The sequence below is a fragment of the Pollachius pollachius genome (genome assembly GCF_949987615.1).
Source record: "Pollachius pollachius genome assembly, chromosome: 14".
NCBI lineage: Eukaryota > Metazoa > Chordata > Actinopteri > Gadiformes > Gadidae > Pollachius > Pollachius pollachius.
Genome location: NC_136947.1, coordinates 12008304 through 12024575, shown reverse-complemented (window position 1 = coordinate 12024575; position 16272 = coordinate 12008304). Strand labels below are relative to the sequence as shown.

Sequence of the window (16272 nt, the reverse complement as noted above, 5' to 3'; positions counted from 1 at the left end):
GACCATCGATTTAGGATACAACTGAGACAAAGACTTAGAAATACAAAATGCACTTAAAAATAATACAAATGTATTATGTTTTACATATAACACATACTATGACATATATTTACAGTGCGTTATTGTATTGTTTTCCCGTGGTTGCAGCTGCGGGTCTTCAAGCTGGCTAAGTCATGGCCCACGCTCAACACGCTCATCAAGATCATTGGCAACTCGGTGGGCGCTCTGGGCAACCTGACGCTGGTGCTCGCCATCATCGTCTTCATCTTCGCAGTGGTGGGCATGCAGCTGTTCGGCAAGAACTACCAGGACTGCGTGTGCAAGATCTCGGTGGACTGCCAGCTCCCACGGTGGCACATGCAGGACTTCTTCCACTCGTTTCTCATCGTGTTCCGCGTGCTGTGCGGCGAGTGGATCGAGACCATGTGGGACTGCATGGAGGTGGCAGGCCAGCCGCTGTGCATCCTGGTCTTCATGCTGGTCATGGTCATCGGGAACCTGGTGGTGAGTACGGCTCGGCCACCTTTGCGTTTACAACCACTGCTCAAAAGTTTATTAGGCGTATTTTTCTTAAAGGAGCAGTGAGTAGGATTAAGCGGCATCTAGTGGTGAGGTTGCAGATAAACTGACATTTGCCAGCCATATCTGTGACAGGCTTTTATGTTTTGGTTGATGAATTGCAGAAGGCTTAATTGAGGGTTAAGCCTACTGCGTCCCTCAAGCTGTTTGTCCAACCAAAAAAGATTTAGACGTTGGAGGAAGTTACGCCAATTAGTTGTTCATGAGATAACATATACACTGATTTTCTGTCAATCAGTTTTCATTGATTTTTTTCGGAATGCATAGCTGAATATGTGAATAGTATGACTTTGAAAAAAGCTGACAAGGCAATGTTATTGATATTAATACAATGTAACCTCACTATGAGGACACACAGACACATCCAGTTGTGACCACTTTTTGGGGCCAAACGATGATGTCATGTGAAATCAGGGATTAGGGAGCGGCCAATGAGAAGTGGGGAATTAATAATAATATGATGATGATGCTGAGGCCTACCCTGGTTGCAGTGGTGGTGGTGGATGATGCTTCAGTCCAATATCATAAAACAGCCAGCTTCTAGCTTTAGCATTAGCCACATGGCTGGCTTTGTTTCTAATGCCCTTGTCGTCATGACAAATTAAATGACCATGAAATGACCATGGCATCACGCTACCAACTGCCATTGATTGGTTAGCATTCGCGACGGCGCTAGTATGGACATAGTAGAAGCCATCAGTTGTATTCAAAGATGTATTATCTACATTGACACACAACTGGTTGTTGTGATAGTGGTTTAACAGCTAGTCGGATGTCTTAACAAGGCTAAAATGTTTTTTTTACCATTTAATAAATGAGCAGCAAAAATAAATAAATATATTTATTATTTATAAATTATGTAGTTTGTTTCTTAAAGGTCCCATGGCATGCTACTTTATGGATGCTTATATATAGGTGTTAGTGGGCTCTTAATACAGTATTTGAAGACGTTCAAGAAATTCAGCCTTGGTGCAGAATTACAACCACTATGAACCAGTCCCACAATGAGCTTTCTACAAACGTGCAGTTTTTAAGAGGTGGGTCAAGGTGGAGGGTGGGGGTGTGGCCCTGAGCAGCTTGCGGCCACGGTACCATGCGCTCTGTTTACAGTGGATGTATCGCAATGGCGAGGCGCACACAGCTTTTGGCCGTGTTCTGTAAATATTCTAGAACACTCCGGGTGCTCTAGCGGGAGTCCTGGGGCTCTATATCTAAATAATATCATATTATACATAGATATCTATATCATATAATATATATTATCACGGCCAAAAGCTGTGTGCGCCTCCAGACGCTATAATGAATCTCAAACGACTGCGTCGGGTTCTCCGACGTCTGGTTCTTCCACTTCCACATCAATCTGAAGTAACTGAACCACGACATGGAGGAGAAAGGGATTGTTGACCGCGATTGTTGACCGCGATTGTCTCCCGCCGGGCAGCGCCGAGGTACCAACGCCCCATGGTGGTGGTGCCTCGCGGCGGTGGTGCCTCGCGGCGGTGGGGCAGCAGGCAGCGGGCTACGGGCAGCAGGCAGCAGACAGCGGGGCTCCGGCGGGAGACATGTCTCCTCCATGTGACGGTTCATGAACATCAGGGATTCAAAGCCAAAGTCCCTTTCCCTCAATTCCTTCCCAACCATGGCTGAAATAACCCCCACTACGAGTCTCGTTGTGGAAATACCAGAGACGTCAGAGAACCCGACGTTTTATGTGCCATAACACCAACAGCAGTTAGTGTATACAGTTATCCAAACAATAAAGAAGTGTACAACAGTCGTAGCTCATCGGCTCATTGGTGGGCCAAATTCTCTTGGCGGGCAAAGCAGAGAAGGGGAGGTAATATGTCCCCGTATGACGACATACAGGGAAGATTTAAAATCAGAGCGTCTGAGCTTTCCTTTTTCAAAGGCAAAGCAGGATACCTAGTGCTTCTTTTCTGTGCTTGATATTCAATCAACTGCTGTCCTTTATTTCATTGTACCTTTTTAGATTGAGCAGTTGCAGCATTCATTTTGACTCAATCCACATCCAGAAGCAGCACTGCAGGCCTTAACGTCACGTCCAGATACATATCATCCAGACGTTGAACAGGGTCATACACAGTGAGATACATGCAATGGTCCACCCAAAGTTCATATTATCCTTGGCCTGTGATTGGTTTAAAATCCCTGTCAGGCTTCAAAAAGAGCACAGGTTTGTGGGCTGAGCTCCGGTTGGACATGATTCAAACACCTGTTCTCCCTCGCCGCCCTCTGCTCCTCTTTCCCCTAAAACGCTCACGTTTAATCCGGCCTTCTGAAACACAGCTGTCGGTCATGGCTGTTGTGCAAACTCCCCTTTAGAAACGACTTTGTCCTATTTTGGTTGTTTCCTGGCTATTGCCAGATTATACTTTTCTAAGAAATAGCTCATTCAGTGTAATATTCAACCGTTTTTTTGGGTTCAAATCAATTTAAAATATATTATTCATCCCATGAATCGATCCACAACATTAAATCCCGTCACCTAACCCTTACACCTAACAGTTTAATAGCACAATATGGTGTTGTGATATAGTGTAATGATGACGCCAATTAACCCAGCTAACACTACCTGCTGTGCGTCATTAGTGGAAAGACAACAGATCACAGTGGCTCGTCTCTATTGACGGAAGCCTTCTCTACTCATGAATGACGTGAAAGCTGTTTATCCCCGGGATTACCCAGGATGTTTAGCGGCAATGAGGTCAAAGGGCTTCTGTTACTCATCATCTGCTCAATCACGCTCCCCGAGACCCAGACCATGAGTCTGCCCTCGATGTCCAGAGACCTGGCCCACAGAGGAGGTCCAGCAGGCTGGGATCCAGCCACACAAACACGTGCATGGACGCCGTTCATTCACAAACACGCACAAATGCTGTATATTCCCAGACATGTGTCCATATGGACGATACCACACATACACACACACACACACGCATGCCACACACACACACAGTTGTGCGTATGGATGCAGTGCTGTATAAGCTGTGCATCCATGCTGTTTGATAATAGATTTCTCAGAAGTGGAACGCTTCAACGCTTGATCCCAAGCAGAGACATAATCTGATTTTGTATAGAAAGGAGACCGGAAAAATGTTGTTTATCTTTTCCCTCCTTCTTTGTCAATCTGTTGCACAGTGGGCGAAGATGGACACCTTCGTAGCTGCTGGTCATTTATGAATTATTCAAAATGGGGTAACATTTTTCCAAATGAGAAATAAAGAAATCCCTTTGCAGGAGGAACAAAACAGAAGTCCTGCTTGTTTATTGCAGGAAAATGAAAAAAAACTGTGCCTAACAACAAAGTACTTTTTCTCACAACTATAACACTCTTCGATTTCGGAGCAAAAAAACGGTTGCCTATTCAGTCTGTGAATTCTGCCTGTGATAACTCTATAACCCATGGGTGTGATCATCAGCCCCACCTGCTGACGCATGCTGTGCTCCCCCACTCCCAGGTGCTGAACCTGTTCCTGGCCCTGCTGCTGAGCTCCTTCAGCTCAGACAACCTGTCGGCCCCGGACGAGGACGGGGACCTCAACAACATCCAGATCGCCGTGGCCCGCATCAACGCGGGGGTCGGCTGGCTGGCGTCCGGCGTCTGTGACCTCTGCAGCGGAGGGGAGCGGCGCCGGCGGCAGCAGCAGCAGACGCAGACGCAGCAGCAGCAGCAGAAGAAGATGTCCCTGGCGCCCCCGGAGACGGGCATGGCTCTCCTGCTGGTGGTAAACCACGCGGCTGAGGCCAACGGCGGCGTGTTCGGGCGCTACGGAGAGAGGTACGCGGTGCCCGAGGGGGACAGCTACATGACCAACCCCAACCTGACCCTGGTGGTGCCCATCGCGCCGGGGGAGTCGGACGTGGAGTTCCTGGAGGAGGAAGAGGAGTCCGAGTCGTCGGAGGACGAGGACAACAAACCGGTGAGGCGCTTTCTGAACGGGTGATAGTTCTTTAGATCTGTAGCTCATGATGGTAATTATGGACCTTCGAAACCATATGTACCTTGATACCTTAACTTAAAGAGCTTTATTAGCACATTGTCAACACCGACAAAACTAGTCACTAGGTAGCTGGTAAAGTCTCTCAGAAAGCAGATCCATACCAAGAAAATAAGAGACAAAAATAAATGTTGGGCTGTTTATCTCTTATCTATTCCAGATGTAGTGTTGATGACAGTTTGTATGAGGGTTCTTGAAGCGGTTGTAGGAAGAGAGACGGTTCAGTTAAACATTTTGGCACCTAAACAAAAATCGGTGTTATTGCTTGTGTGTTATAAGACGAGTGCCCTCCAGGCAAATCGTCACGGCAACACATGGTGAGCTAATTGAAAGGAGTCAGGCTTGTGTTGGGAGTAGCAGGCAGGCAGGCAGGTCCTCAACCTCAGCATGTCTCTGGGGTGCAGGACTTCAGGGTTCACACGTGGGGTCAGGCCTTGGTCTACCGGTGGAGGAAATCTAAGCCCAGGGGCCACCAATTAGGACTGTGGTGAATTAAGCCACGCTGGGTGGCTGGGCCCTCCACAACGCTGCTATTGGTTGTAGTGTATATATTCTTCCTTTGTTTTTGCTCCCTCTGTTGCACTCTGAAGTACTCTTACCATTTAATCTGTCTCTTCTCATTCCTTTGCTCTCTATTGGGCTGGGCGGAGCAGGGGGTAGTGCTGTTTACAGAGTGTTGGAGTGTGTTGGTTGGGGGGCATCTTAACAGTGGGTCGGAGGTGAAGAGTGGGAGGTGGGATGTGAAGCACTGCAGAGGAGATTAAACACTTGGACCGGGACCAGGAGGGGCCAGGCCGGGCCAGACAAGCTGCGGATTGAATCTCTCTTGCTCTGTGTCTCCGTGTCTCTATCTCTCACTCTCTCTCTTGCTCACTCTCTCTCTCACTCTCTCCCTCTTTTTCTCTCTGTCTCTCTTTTTCTCTGTGTCTCTCTCTCTCTGTCTGTCTGTCTGTCTGTCTCTCTGTGTCTCTCTCTCTCAATCTTGCTCTTTCTTTCCATCTCTCTCTTGCTCTGTCTATTTGTTTCTTCCTCTCTATTTTTCATTCTCTCTCTCTCTCTCTCTCTCTCTCTCTCTCTCTCTCTCTCTCTCTCCACTCCCCATCTCATCACTGATTTTGGCACTGGCATTGAAGAATACACAAATAAAGCTTTGCAATCCCTGCCGAAAGTTTTTTGAATTATCAAAAAGAATACCATTGAATATTAATATGAATCATATTGATAATAGATAATAATAATAATAATAATAATAATAATAATATTCTAATCATTGTTAAAAAAGAGCATTCGGATCTCCATCAGTGTCTATTGCTAGTGCTATGCTAACGCCAAAGCTAGTGATGAATGATAATCTGATCTCCTGGTCATATGTTGGATTAACACGTCATACCTTTGTGATTGGATTAGAGTTGCACCTCTGGACCCATAATCCCAGATAATATGCTGCCATTAGGACTCTGAGAAATCGAATTTAGAAGTATTTATTGTGGCTGGAGTGGATGCAGAGGGGGGGGCGGGGAGAGGTTGCTTGACAGCTTTCCCTCTCGTGCTGGTTGGCTGACGGGCTTGGGGAAAGGCCAATGGTTCGACGGGGGCGGGTATTCAGGGGAGCTTCAGGCACCTCCGGGAAACGTGGAAATGCAGGCCACAAAAATACTATTTTTTTCATAAAGTTTTATCTATTCTTTTAAGTGTATGTGATTTTAAATGTATTGTAAACCCAAGTCTGAAATGCGTCCACCACATTTATTCATCAGGAGTTACATCCTCTCTGACCGATTACAAGTTAGACTTAGGGTGGGTTCCCTCACACTCGCGTGTGTGTGTTACCGAATGATGATAGCCTGAGGAGTACCATTATATTACTCTCCCACATTACGTCCGAAGTCAGCTTGGATAGGCCCCATTGACCTTTGACCCTGCGTGAACTAAGTGAGGAAAGCTAAACGACTGGAATGTTCTACAAGCTTTACTACGGTCATGCAAATCAAAAAATAATCACACTGTCTTTACGACATCATCAAGGATATGTAGTTGACGGTTGAGGAAATCGGATCTGTAACCTTCCAATTTGTGTCCCATTTTCGGTGTCAATTGCGCAAATCTTACAGAGGAACCACAGCAAGATATTAACGTGTGTTGCCACTATTCCCCGCCCCCTCAGGAGAAGGTCAGCCTATCAGAGGGCAGCACGGTGGACCTGAGGCGACCGGGGGAGGACAGGGACGACCTATCAGAGCTGGCCGAGGAGACCATGGAGCCAGAGCAGTGCTTCCCTGAATGTGTGTATTAAACTGCGTGTTCAACTGCTTTAAAGCACTACATTACTGTAGAGCTACCTAGCCCAATGCCAATCAACTGGAAACGAAGGGAGGGAAACATCATTTAGGAAATATCAAGGGTTAACCGTTCATAGAATGGGTGGGATCCCGACCCAGAGGGATTCAAACCCCTAACCCTTGGCAGTGTTAACGCCATGAAAAAGCAATTACTTACCAGGTCACTGATTTGATTATACACACAAATTCAAAAATATATTCAGTACTCCCAGTGTTATGCTTTGGTATTTACCCTGCCATGGTTAGCGGTTTAATTCCCACTTGGTCCACCCATGCTACGGTCGTATTGTAAGTCACTTTGGGTAAAACCATCAATCTAATAATATTAATTTACGCTGTCATCCAGATGCCACGAATTAGGCGAGTGCTGCATGCAGCGCTCAACTATTGTTCTTCATAAGTTTTCTTCTTTCTTTCTTACCTTTTTATTATTCTCTACAAATTTTGGGACCTATCTCCTTCCTCAATTTTTCACCTAGAGACACCATTCAAATTTTTAAATGTTCAGAATAGCTTGGGATCCCGTGCTTCTTTTAAATATTTTATACTTTTTAAGATATTCTACTTTTAAAATACTATATATTTTTTAACATTGGAGTCAATGGGACAAACATGGGAGTCAGCCATTACTTCAACTTTTTAAGACGTAACTAAATCAATTTTTAACCGTTTATCTTCTTTCTTTCAACCATTTAACAAATCTACACATTTGTATCTTCAATAATATCTAAACGGAATTTCGATATCATTTAAACTTTCTTCAGAATCACAGTTTTAGTTTCATACCGGCTTCGTTTTCAGCTGTTTTCATTGATTTACGTTGACGCTGGAGCTTGAGGACGTTGAGCAGTGTTGCCAGATTGGGCTACTTTTGGAGGACGTTTAGGCAGTGTTGCCAGATTGGGCTGTTTTTCCCACTCTATTGGGCTACTTTTAATCACGCACCGGCTAGCTTTTCTCTTAAAGACACACACACACACACACACACACACACACACACACACACACACACACACACACACACACACACACGGACACACACACAAAACACACACCAGCAGTGCAATACATTTGACCTTTCAGAGTCTTCAGTTCAATTCATTTTACATTTCTGCATTTTTAACAATGCTTTGCGCTTTTCATTCAGCTGTCACTTTGTTTCCATTCATTTACATTTTCTTAAATGGTGTGCACGTTTACATTGTTTACTCCATTTAGACTTTTGAACTTTTTTTCAAATACCTTCACTTGATTTAAGCCATTTATCGTTTCTTTATGTCTTAATCGTTGTGGCTCTATTAAAAAATATTTGTAACCTCACTTTGTAGGCCTACTACAGCACTCACCGCATTTTCTGCAGGAAATGCATTTTCTAGTTGTATCTAGTATCTGGATGTCCCGTGAGCTCTAGCGTGCCGTGTGTTCTCCACCCACCCCAGTCTGCGTGAGGCACTGCCCCTGCTGCGACGTGGACACCAGCGGAGGCCTGGGCCAGGCCTGGTGGAGGCTGAGGAAGACGTGCTACCAGATCGTGGAGCACAGCTGGTTTGAAACCTTCATCATCTTCATGATCCTGCTCAGCTCGGGGGCTCTGGTACGCCGTTCCACAAATATATACCCTATCATAATGTATGTAATATAGCATAGACATCAAATATATAAACCCCCTGTGTTGTCACGTATTTAACGTATATGTATATATGTGTGCCTATTTGTGTCTATGCGTGTATCTTTTTTAACTATGTTTGTTGTTTTTTATTTTGTGCCTTGCTGTACTTTTGGGTTTTTCTTTTTCTTAGATTTATTTTATTTTCACAATTTTCTCCCGTACTCTTCGTAATATTGAACAACTGAATCTCCTTGCCTCCATGATCTTCATACTTCCTAAAATCTTCTTTCTGGTTGCCCTCCAGGCTTTTGAAGACATCTACATCGAGAAGAGGAAGGTGGTGAAGGTGGTACTGGAGTACGCAGACAAGGTGTTCTCCTACATCTTTGTGCTGGAGATGTTCCTGAAGTGGATCGCCTACGGGTTCAAGAAGTACTTCACCAACTACTGGTGCTGGCTGGACTTCCTCATTGTGGATGTGAGTGTGTTTTCCGATCTGTATTTACAATAGATGGAACCCTGGCATAATCTGGAAACTTTGAATTAGGCTCACTCTGAAATCTTGTCTGACCTTGAGACAAACAACATCACAAACAAGGCCTTAACAATCAATTGACGATTAAAATAGAACCTTGAATTAATTAACAATTATTTGGTAAAATAACAAGGCCTTTTAAATGTTCACCAAAATAACAAAATAATTGGAAGATATTTGGGAGTTGTATCAGAATACTTATGCTTTCTTATGTATCTCTCTCTCTGTCTCTCTGAATCTCTCTCCCTGTCTTTCTCTGTCTCTCTCTCTCTCTCCCTCTCTCTCTCATTCTATCTGTCTCTCTCTCTTTCTCCCCTGCTCTCTCGCTCTCTCTCTCTCTCTCTCTCTCTCTCTCTCTCTCTTCAGATGTCTGTCTCTTCTATTTATTAATTCTAGATCAATTTCAAAGTCCAAATAGATGCAAAATATCTAGTCGGCTCTTATTGTCTCCTTTATTTTGGGTTGGGGGGCTTCCTGGTGAATAATGTACATTGGTCGGAGAGGCGGTTGGAGTTAGCGTTGGGTTTGAGCCCCATGGTCTGACTTGACCCCTTGTGATTCCACCTGCTGTTGTACAGATCGCCAGCGATCGCTCTATTGTTAGGGTAAGTTCTAGTTAGTTCACCATCAGGTGAGTATGTACCCCAGGGAACGGAAACTCGCTTCCGCATCACAAATGCTTCTGTGTTTCCTCACTTGTAAAACCAAAAAGTGCTTTTTGTTGCGATATCAAAAGCCGAGTGTGATGTTCAGATTCAAATTCCCTTTTTCGATCAATGGATGTTGATTTATTTCAAAATAATAGAAAGCAGGAATTGGCTTTTATATCAAATGCAAATGCACTACCATGTATCGTATGGTTTATCTACAGAAGATCTGTCTGAGGTTTTTCCATTAAAATTATACCAGCTGATGTATTGATTGAGGAGCTTAGATAAACAAAAATATTTCCATTTATAATGAGTACACGTTCAACAATGTCAAGAGTTTTCCAAGGGTACTTTCAAACTTACTTTTTGGAACTTAATTAGAAAGTGATTTTTCCTCTCAAGATTCCACTCAGGAATTTCATGTTATTTGATTGTAATTTTGGTGCTTTCTCAGAGCAGTGTTTATTTAGATAATCTTCTATAGATATTATGATCAGACCCATCTAAAAATAGACTTTTATAAAGAAACACAGATCTTAGGGACCTATATTACGTTTTGAATGCGTTATCAGGATGCAAATTGGCAATTCAATTCGGTTCAATTAAAGATTTGTTAAAATTCTTTATAAAACCTCACTCTATTTGTTATATATGCACATTCTTTATATACATATGCATATATAGTGTACATAAATTACACATACTTGTCTGTCATTTGTCATCGTCAGTCATAACCTCATACTGTATGTATCTGCTCATTGACACTTCCATTCATTTTCTCAAACATAATTAACTTCCATACAATGGCCATCTAACATAGCTCCCATCATGGGCATTTCAACAGCGGAATAACATTCTGTTTTGTCTGTTTTGGATGTAGAATAGAGTGGAAGTTCAAAGATTTTATAAACTCATAACAAACCAAAAAACTAAAAGTTTAACCTAATTTTGTTCCTAACTGTGGAATGTCCCAAAATACCACATGCCAAAAAAATCCCCCAAAAACAACTAAACTATGGCTGCTGAACTGTGTTCTTCTTAATTTTTACGATATATTTTGTAAAAGTATTCTTTTGGTTAAATAATAATAATATGTCAATTAAAATCGAAAATTATTTGTTGTGTTTTAAAATAAGTTATTTTCAAAAGTAAATCCTTCAGCATAAACTGTAATGAGGGAAAAAAAATCCAAACCTTATTAACATCGTGCAATACTACGTTTGTTCTCTGCCTGTTCTTCTCAAGAGCTTCTAGGTCAATCGGGAGTCCGCTCAGAGGCGGTACACTTCACCCATATGAGCGATACATTCTGACTGTGTGAACTCTGTCTCTAGGTGTCTCTGATCAGCCTGGTGGCCAACTCTCTGGGTTACTCCGACTTCGCTGCCATCAAGTCTCTCCGAACGCTGCGGGCGTTAAGACCCCTCCGAGCCCTGTCCAGGTTCGAAGGCATGCGGGTAAGACACACAAGAATTCACGTTCAACTTTCGCAAAATTCACCAATTCACTTCCTCACATTCAGATTCACCCATTCATACGCACCCTTCCTCGCATTCAGATTCACCCATTCAAAAATTCACAACCACACATGCACATCACAAATTCACACATTCACACCAATGCAAGAGGACAACCCTCTCACCGGGACCGACTTTTACCATTATTCTTTTCATGTTATTGAACCATTATCTCTGTTTGCCTCTGTTATCACTACGTAGTCATTAAGCATTATATCCAATGCTATTCACAGTGATTTCAGCCTCAGGTCATTAAGGAGCAGGCAGGGGGCTAGGCCAGACCTCCGGGACACTGGGGATCGAACCCAGTACCGTTAAACTGGGAGTCGACCCCTTCAACCTCGTTCTAGAGAAAGCCGGCTGTGACTCCCTGTCCTTGTCCTCAGGTGGTGGTGAACGCCCTGATTGGCGCCATCCCGTCCATCATGAACGTGCTGCTGGTGTGCCTGATCTTCTGGCTCATCTTCAGCATCATGGGCGTGAACCTGTTCGCCGGCAAGTTCGGCAAATGCGTGAACCGCACCGGCTTCGTGCACAACGCCTCGGTGGTGAACAACAAGTCGGAGTGCCACGCGCTGAACGACACCCAGTTCTACTGGACCAAGGTGAAGGTCAACTTCGACAACGTGGGGCTGGGATACCTGTCGCTGCTGCAAGTGGTGAGTTCCTCCAGCGCGCTGCCGTTCTCTTCAGATGAGTGTTAACGTTCATTCAACTACGACAACAACAACGGCAATTTAGTTCGGTACTTTGTTGCCATATCGATAAGTTCCTTGATTGGGATTGACCAATACACACAGCAACGGATAAACAGTTGATGTTATGTTAGGGATCATGTCTTATGTTGTGATAATGACTGACTCGCTGTACATTATCCCTCATAGTACATGGCTACTTACTAAAGAAATCAAACATTTGACCCAAGATATTACACCAAAAACATATTTTATTGATCTAACAAGTAATATTTGTTCAGCTCATAGTTGTATTTTCACTTCAATTCTACAGTTGGAATTAGGGTCCATAGCGACACTGTCAGAATCAAACAAAGCTGTTTTATAATTAACTTAATAAAGTCCCTTCAAATATATTGTTTCTTTACTGAAAAGCGATGTTATAGACATTTTGAAAAGTCAAAGATGATTATTTTTCAATTGTGTCTGTAGGCAACATTCAAGGGCTGGATGGAGATCATGCACGCGGCGGTGGACTCCAGAGGAGTGAGTAGCCTGAGCAGCTCACTCTCTGTATCAAGAGGAAGGAGACACCCTGCTGCCCTCGGGGATACAGGACCACACATTCAAACCCACTAAGACACACCACCTCTGTCTCCAGGTGGAGGAGCAGCCCATCCGAGAGGTCAACCTCTACATGTACCTCTACTTCGTCATCTTCATCATCTTCGGCTCCTTCTTCACCCTCAACCTCTTCATCGGCGTCATCATCGACAACTTCAACCAGCAGAAGAGAAAGATGAGTACTTTTTGCTATTTTTCAGTTGGCTGTTAGGATATAATTCACCATGACCGTTGTAGTTGTAGCTGACTATGTTATTGTATGGTACGGTGTTGTTTATGGTCTAATAAAGATTAAAGTAAGCAAATATTAATTGAATGTCATAGAGTACATTAAGTAATGTACTGGTACTGGATGAGTTGTCGTCTCCCCACCCGCCACACACAGACATACTCACTATGTGAAGCGCTTTGGGCACCTACACCACTAGAGATTGCAGGAGGCTTGCAGGAGGCTGAATGTCTGACTACTGGAAGAACTGTGGTACTTATGAAGGGTGTGTGTGTGTGTGTGTGTGTGTGTGTGTGTGTGTGTGTGTGTGTGTGTGTGTGTGTGTGTGTTTGTGAGTACTTAGGGGGACAGGATATCTTCATGACGGAGGAACAGAAGAAGTACTACAACGCTATGAAGAAGCTGGGCTCCAAGAAGCCCCAGAAGCCTATCCCAAGGCCCTCGGTACGACAGACAGACAGACAGACAGACAGCTCTAGACACAGACTGAAACAGACAGACACCTCTAGACACAGACGGAAACCGACACAAACTGCTCTAGAGACAGACTGATACACACAGACACATCTAGAGAAAGACTGATACACACAGACACATCTAGAGACAGACTGATACACACAGACACATCTAGAGACAGACTGATACACACAGACACATCTAGACACAGACTGATACACACAGACACATCTAGACACAGACTGATACACACAGACACATCTAGACACAGACTGAAACAGACAGACACATCTAGAGATAGACTGATACACACAGAAACATCTAGAGACAGACTGATACACACAGACACATCTAGAGATAGACTGATACACACAGACACATCTAGAGACAGACTGATACACACAGACACATCTAGAGACAGACTGATACACACAGACACATCTAGAGACAGACTGATACACACAGACACATCTAGACACAGAAGGAAACAGACAGACACATCTACAGACAGACGGAAACAGGTTGAGGAACAAACCTCTGAGGTAGAGGTTGAGAAGCATAGGCATGCAGTGGTCCTTTCTATTCAGCATTTGGGATTGGATATACAGGGTCGTAACGCAGACCTGGCCTCAGCAAGAAAAAAACGGTTGGAGCTAATAAGGATCTGTGCTCGATTTCCACAGATTTCCTGTTCAAGAAAGCAAATTAATATCTCTGTATTAATTAATTTCCATACCTCATCTCCACAGATGTCCTAATTTTGTTATTCCAGAATAGCATAAATATCTCTGAGAGATAACTTAACATTCTATATTTGTATATTCCTGTATTAACTTTACGCTACCGCATCCTTTATATTTGACTGGTACCGTGCACTGAAAATGAAGTTGAATCCAACCCTAATGTATCATTGATGATCCACTGTGCTGCCCTGTGAGGGGTCACCTTAACCTTTCCCTTTCTTCCCTCCGTCCACGTCGCAGAACTTTGTGCAGGCCTTCTTCTTCGACCTGGTGGCCAAGCAGGCGTTCGACATCATCATCATGATGCTGATCATCGTCAACATGGTGACCATGATGGTGGAGACGGACGAGCAGTCGGAGCGCATGGAGTCGGTGCTCAACAAGATCAACCTGGTGTTCATCGTGCTCTTCACCACCGAATGCCTCATCAAGATCCTGGCACTGCGCTGCTACTTCTTCACCATCGGCTGGAACATCTTCGACTTTGTGGTGATCATCCTCTCCATCGTCGGTAGGTGCCCACCGTGTGTGGCTGTGGACGGTCGCAGAGGTGCTGATGTCTGGGTTTGATACAGCACAAGTTAGCCCCCGCCCTCTGGAGCTCTCTCTTCTTACAGATGCATGACTCCTGCTCTCCTTACTTTAAAGACGGCACTTGAAACAAACCTTTCTTAAATTGCTCTCTTCCTAAAAGGTTTTAACTTGACTTTATTATTGTTATGCTTTTTGGTTTGTTTTAACTCTTGTATTTTATGTCAAATCATGTAGCGTCCCCCCCTTTGTCCCCATCTTGTGCGTCTTTCCTCTCCACTGACCATTTATGTCTTTAACTCTTCAGTTATATTATCAATACAAACTGTGACAGCGAATTTAAATTAAGTTTAATGTCATTTATTATCAATTAAAATCAACAGTTGCCTTTCAGGCGCCATCTTCAGTGTCCAATGAAGTGCTTGTAATAAACGCTCATAACCCTGAGCTCTCATCCCAGGTATCGTCCTCGCCGACATCATCGAGAAGTACTTTGTCTCCCCCACCCTGTTCCGCGTGATCCGCCTGGCCCGGATCGGCCGGGTGCTGCGGCTGATCCGCGGCGCCAAGGGCATCCGGACGCTTCTCTTTGCCTTAATGATGTCCATGCCGGCCCTGTTCAACATCGGCCTGCTGCTCTTCCTCGTCATGTTCATCTACGCCATCTTTGGCATGGCCAACTTCGCCTACGTCAAGAAGCAGGACGGCATCGACGACATGTTCAACTTCGAGACGTTCGGCAACAGCATGATCTGCCTGTTCCAGATCAGCACGTCGGCGGGCTGGGACAACCTGCTGAGCCCCATCATGGCCTCGCCGCCCGACGAGTGCGACACGGCCTTCGTCAACACGGGCACCAACGCCAAGGGCAACTGCGGCAGCCCGTCCATGGGCATCGCCTTCTTCGTCAGCTACATCATCATCTCCTTCCTGATCGTGGTCAACATGTACATCGCCATCATCCTGGAGAACTTCAGCGTGGCCACGGAGGAGAGCACGGAGCCGCTGAGCGAGGACGACTTTGAGATGTTCTACGAGGTGTGGGAGAAGTTCGACCAGGAGGCCACGCAGTTCATCGAGTTCTCGGCGCTGTCCAGCTTCGCCGACACGCTGTCGGAGCCGCTGCGCATCCCCAAGCCCAACAAGATCAAGCTGATCAGCATGGACCTGCCCATGGTGACGGGCGACAAGATCCACTGCCTGGACATCCTGTTCGCCTTCACCAAGCGCGTGCTGGGCGAGACGGGCGAGATGGACGCGCTCAAGCAGCAGATGGAGGACAAGTTCATGATCTCCAACCCGTCCAAGATCTCGTACGAGCCCATTACGTCCACGCTGCGCCGCAAGCAGGAGGACGTGTCGGCCGCCGTCGTCCAGCGCTGCTTCCGCCGCCACCTGGTGCGGCGGCAGGTGAAGCAGGCGTCCTTCCTGTACCGCCAGCTGAGCGGCGCCGGCGGCCGGCGACGCGGCGCCGGCGCCGGGGCGGAGCAGGGGGAGGACCCGGAGCGCGCTCCCGAGAGCGAGGGGCTCATCGCGTCCATGATCCAGGAGAACTACGGGCCGCCGGGGGAGGAGGTGGTCTGCGGGGAGGAGGAGGGGGAGGGGCGGGAGGGGGAGGGGACATCGTCGATGACGTCGCTGTCGACGTCGTCGCCACCGTCGTACGACAGCGTGACCCGGGCGGCGGCGGGCGGCGGGGAACTGTGCGAGGCCGCGGGGTCGATAGCCGACGCGTCCGTCCAGCGGTATGAAGAGACGTTTCTATGA

General features: G+C 45.6%; 1 protein-coding gene across 1 annotated transcript in view; it reads left to right on the top strand.

Annotated features, from left to right (window-relative positions):
- The window catches only part of LOC307085743 (sodium channel protein type 3 subunit alpha-like), a gene marked incomplete at both ends in the record, with an annotated part of 35166 nt that extends 18894 nt beyond the window's left edge, over positions 1-16272 (top strand). The window contains 13 exons of the mRNA XM_079750605.1: positions 148-504; positions 4059-4517; positions 6763-6880; positions 8377-8531; positions 8851-9024; positions 9660-9686; positions 11066-11188; positions 11635-11907; positions 12415-12468; positions 12584-12725; positions 13119-13219; positions 14215-14485; positions 14966-16272. Of these exons, the coding sequence (XP_079606731.1) occupies positions 148-504; positions 4059-4517; positions 6763-6880; positions 8377-8531; positions 8851-9024; positions 9660-9686; positions 11066-11188; positions 11635-11907; positions 12415-12468; positions 12584-12725; positions 13119-13219; positions 14215-14485; positions 14966-16272 (3561 nt within the window). The remainder of the gene's footprint in view (positions 1-147; positions 505-4058; positions 4518-6762; positions 6881-8376; positions 8532-8850; positions 9025-9659; positions 9687-11065; positions 11189-11634; positions 11908-12414; positions 12469-12583; positions 12726-13118; positions 13220-14214; positions 14486-14965) is intronic.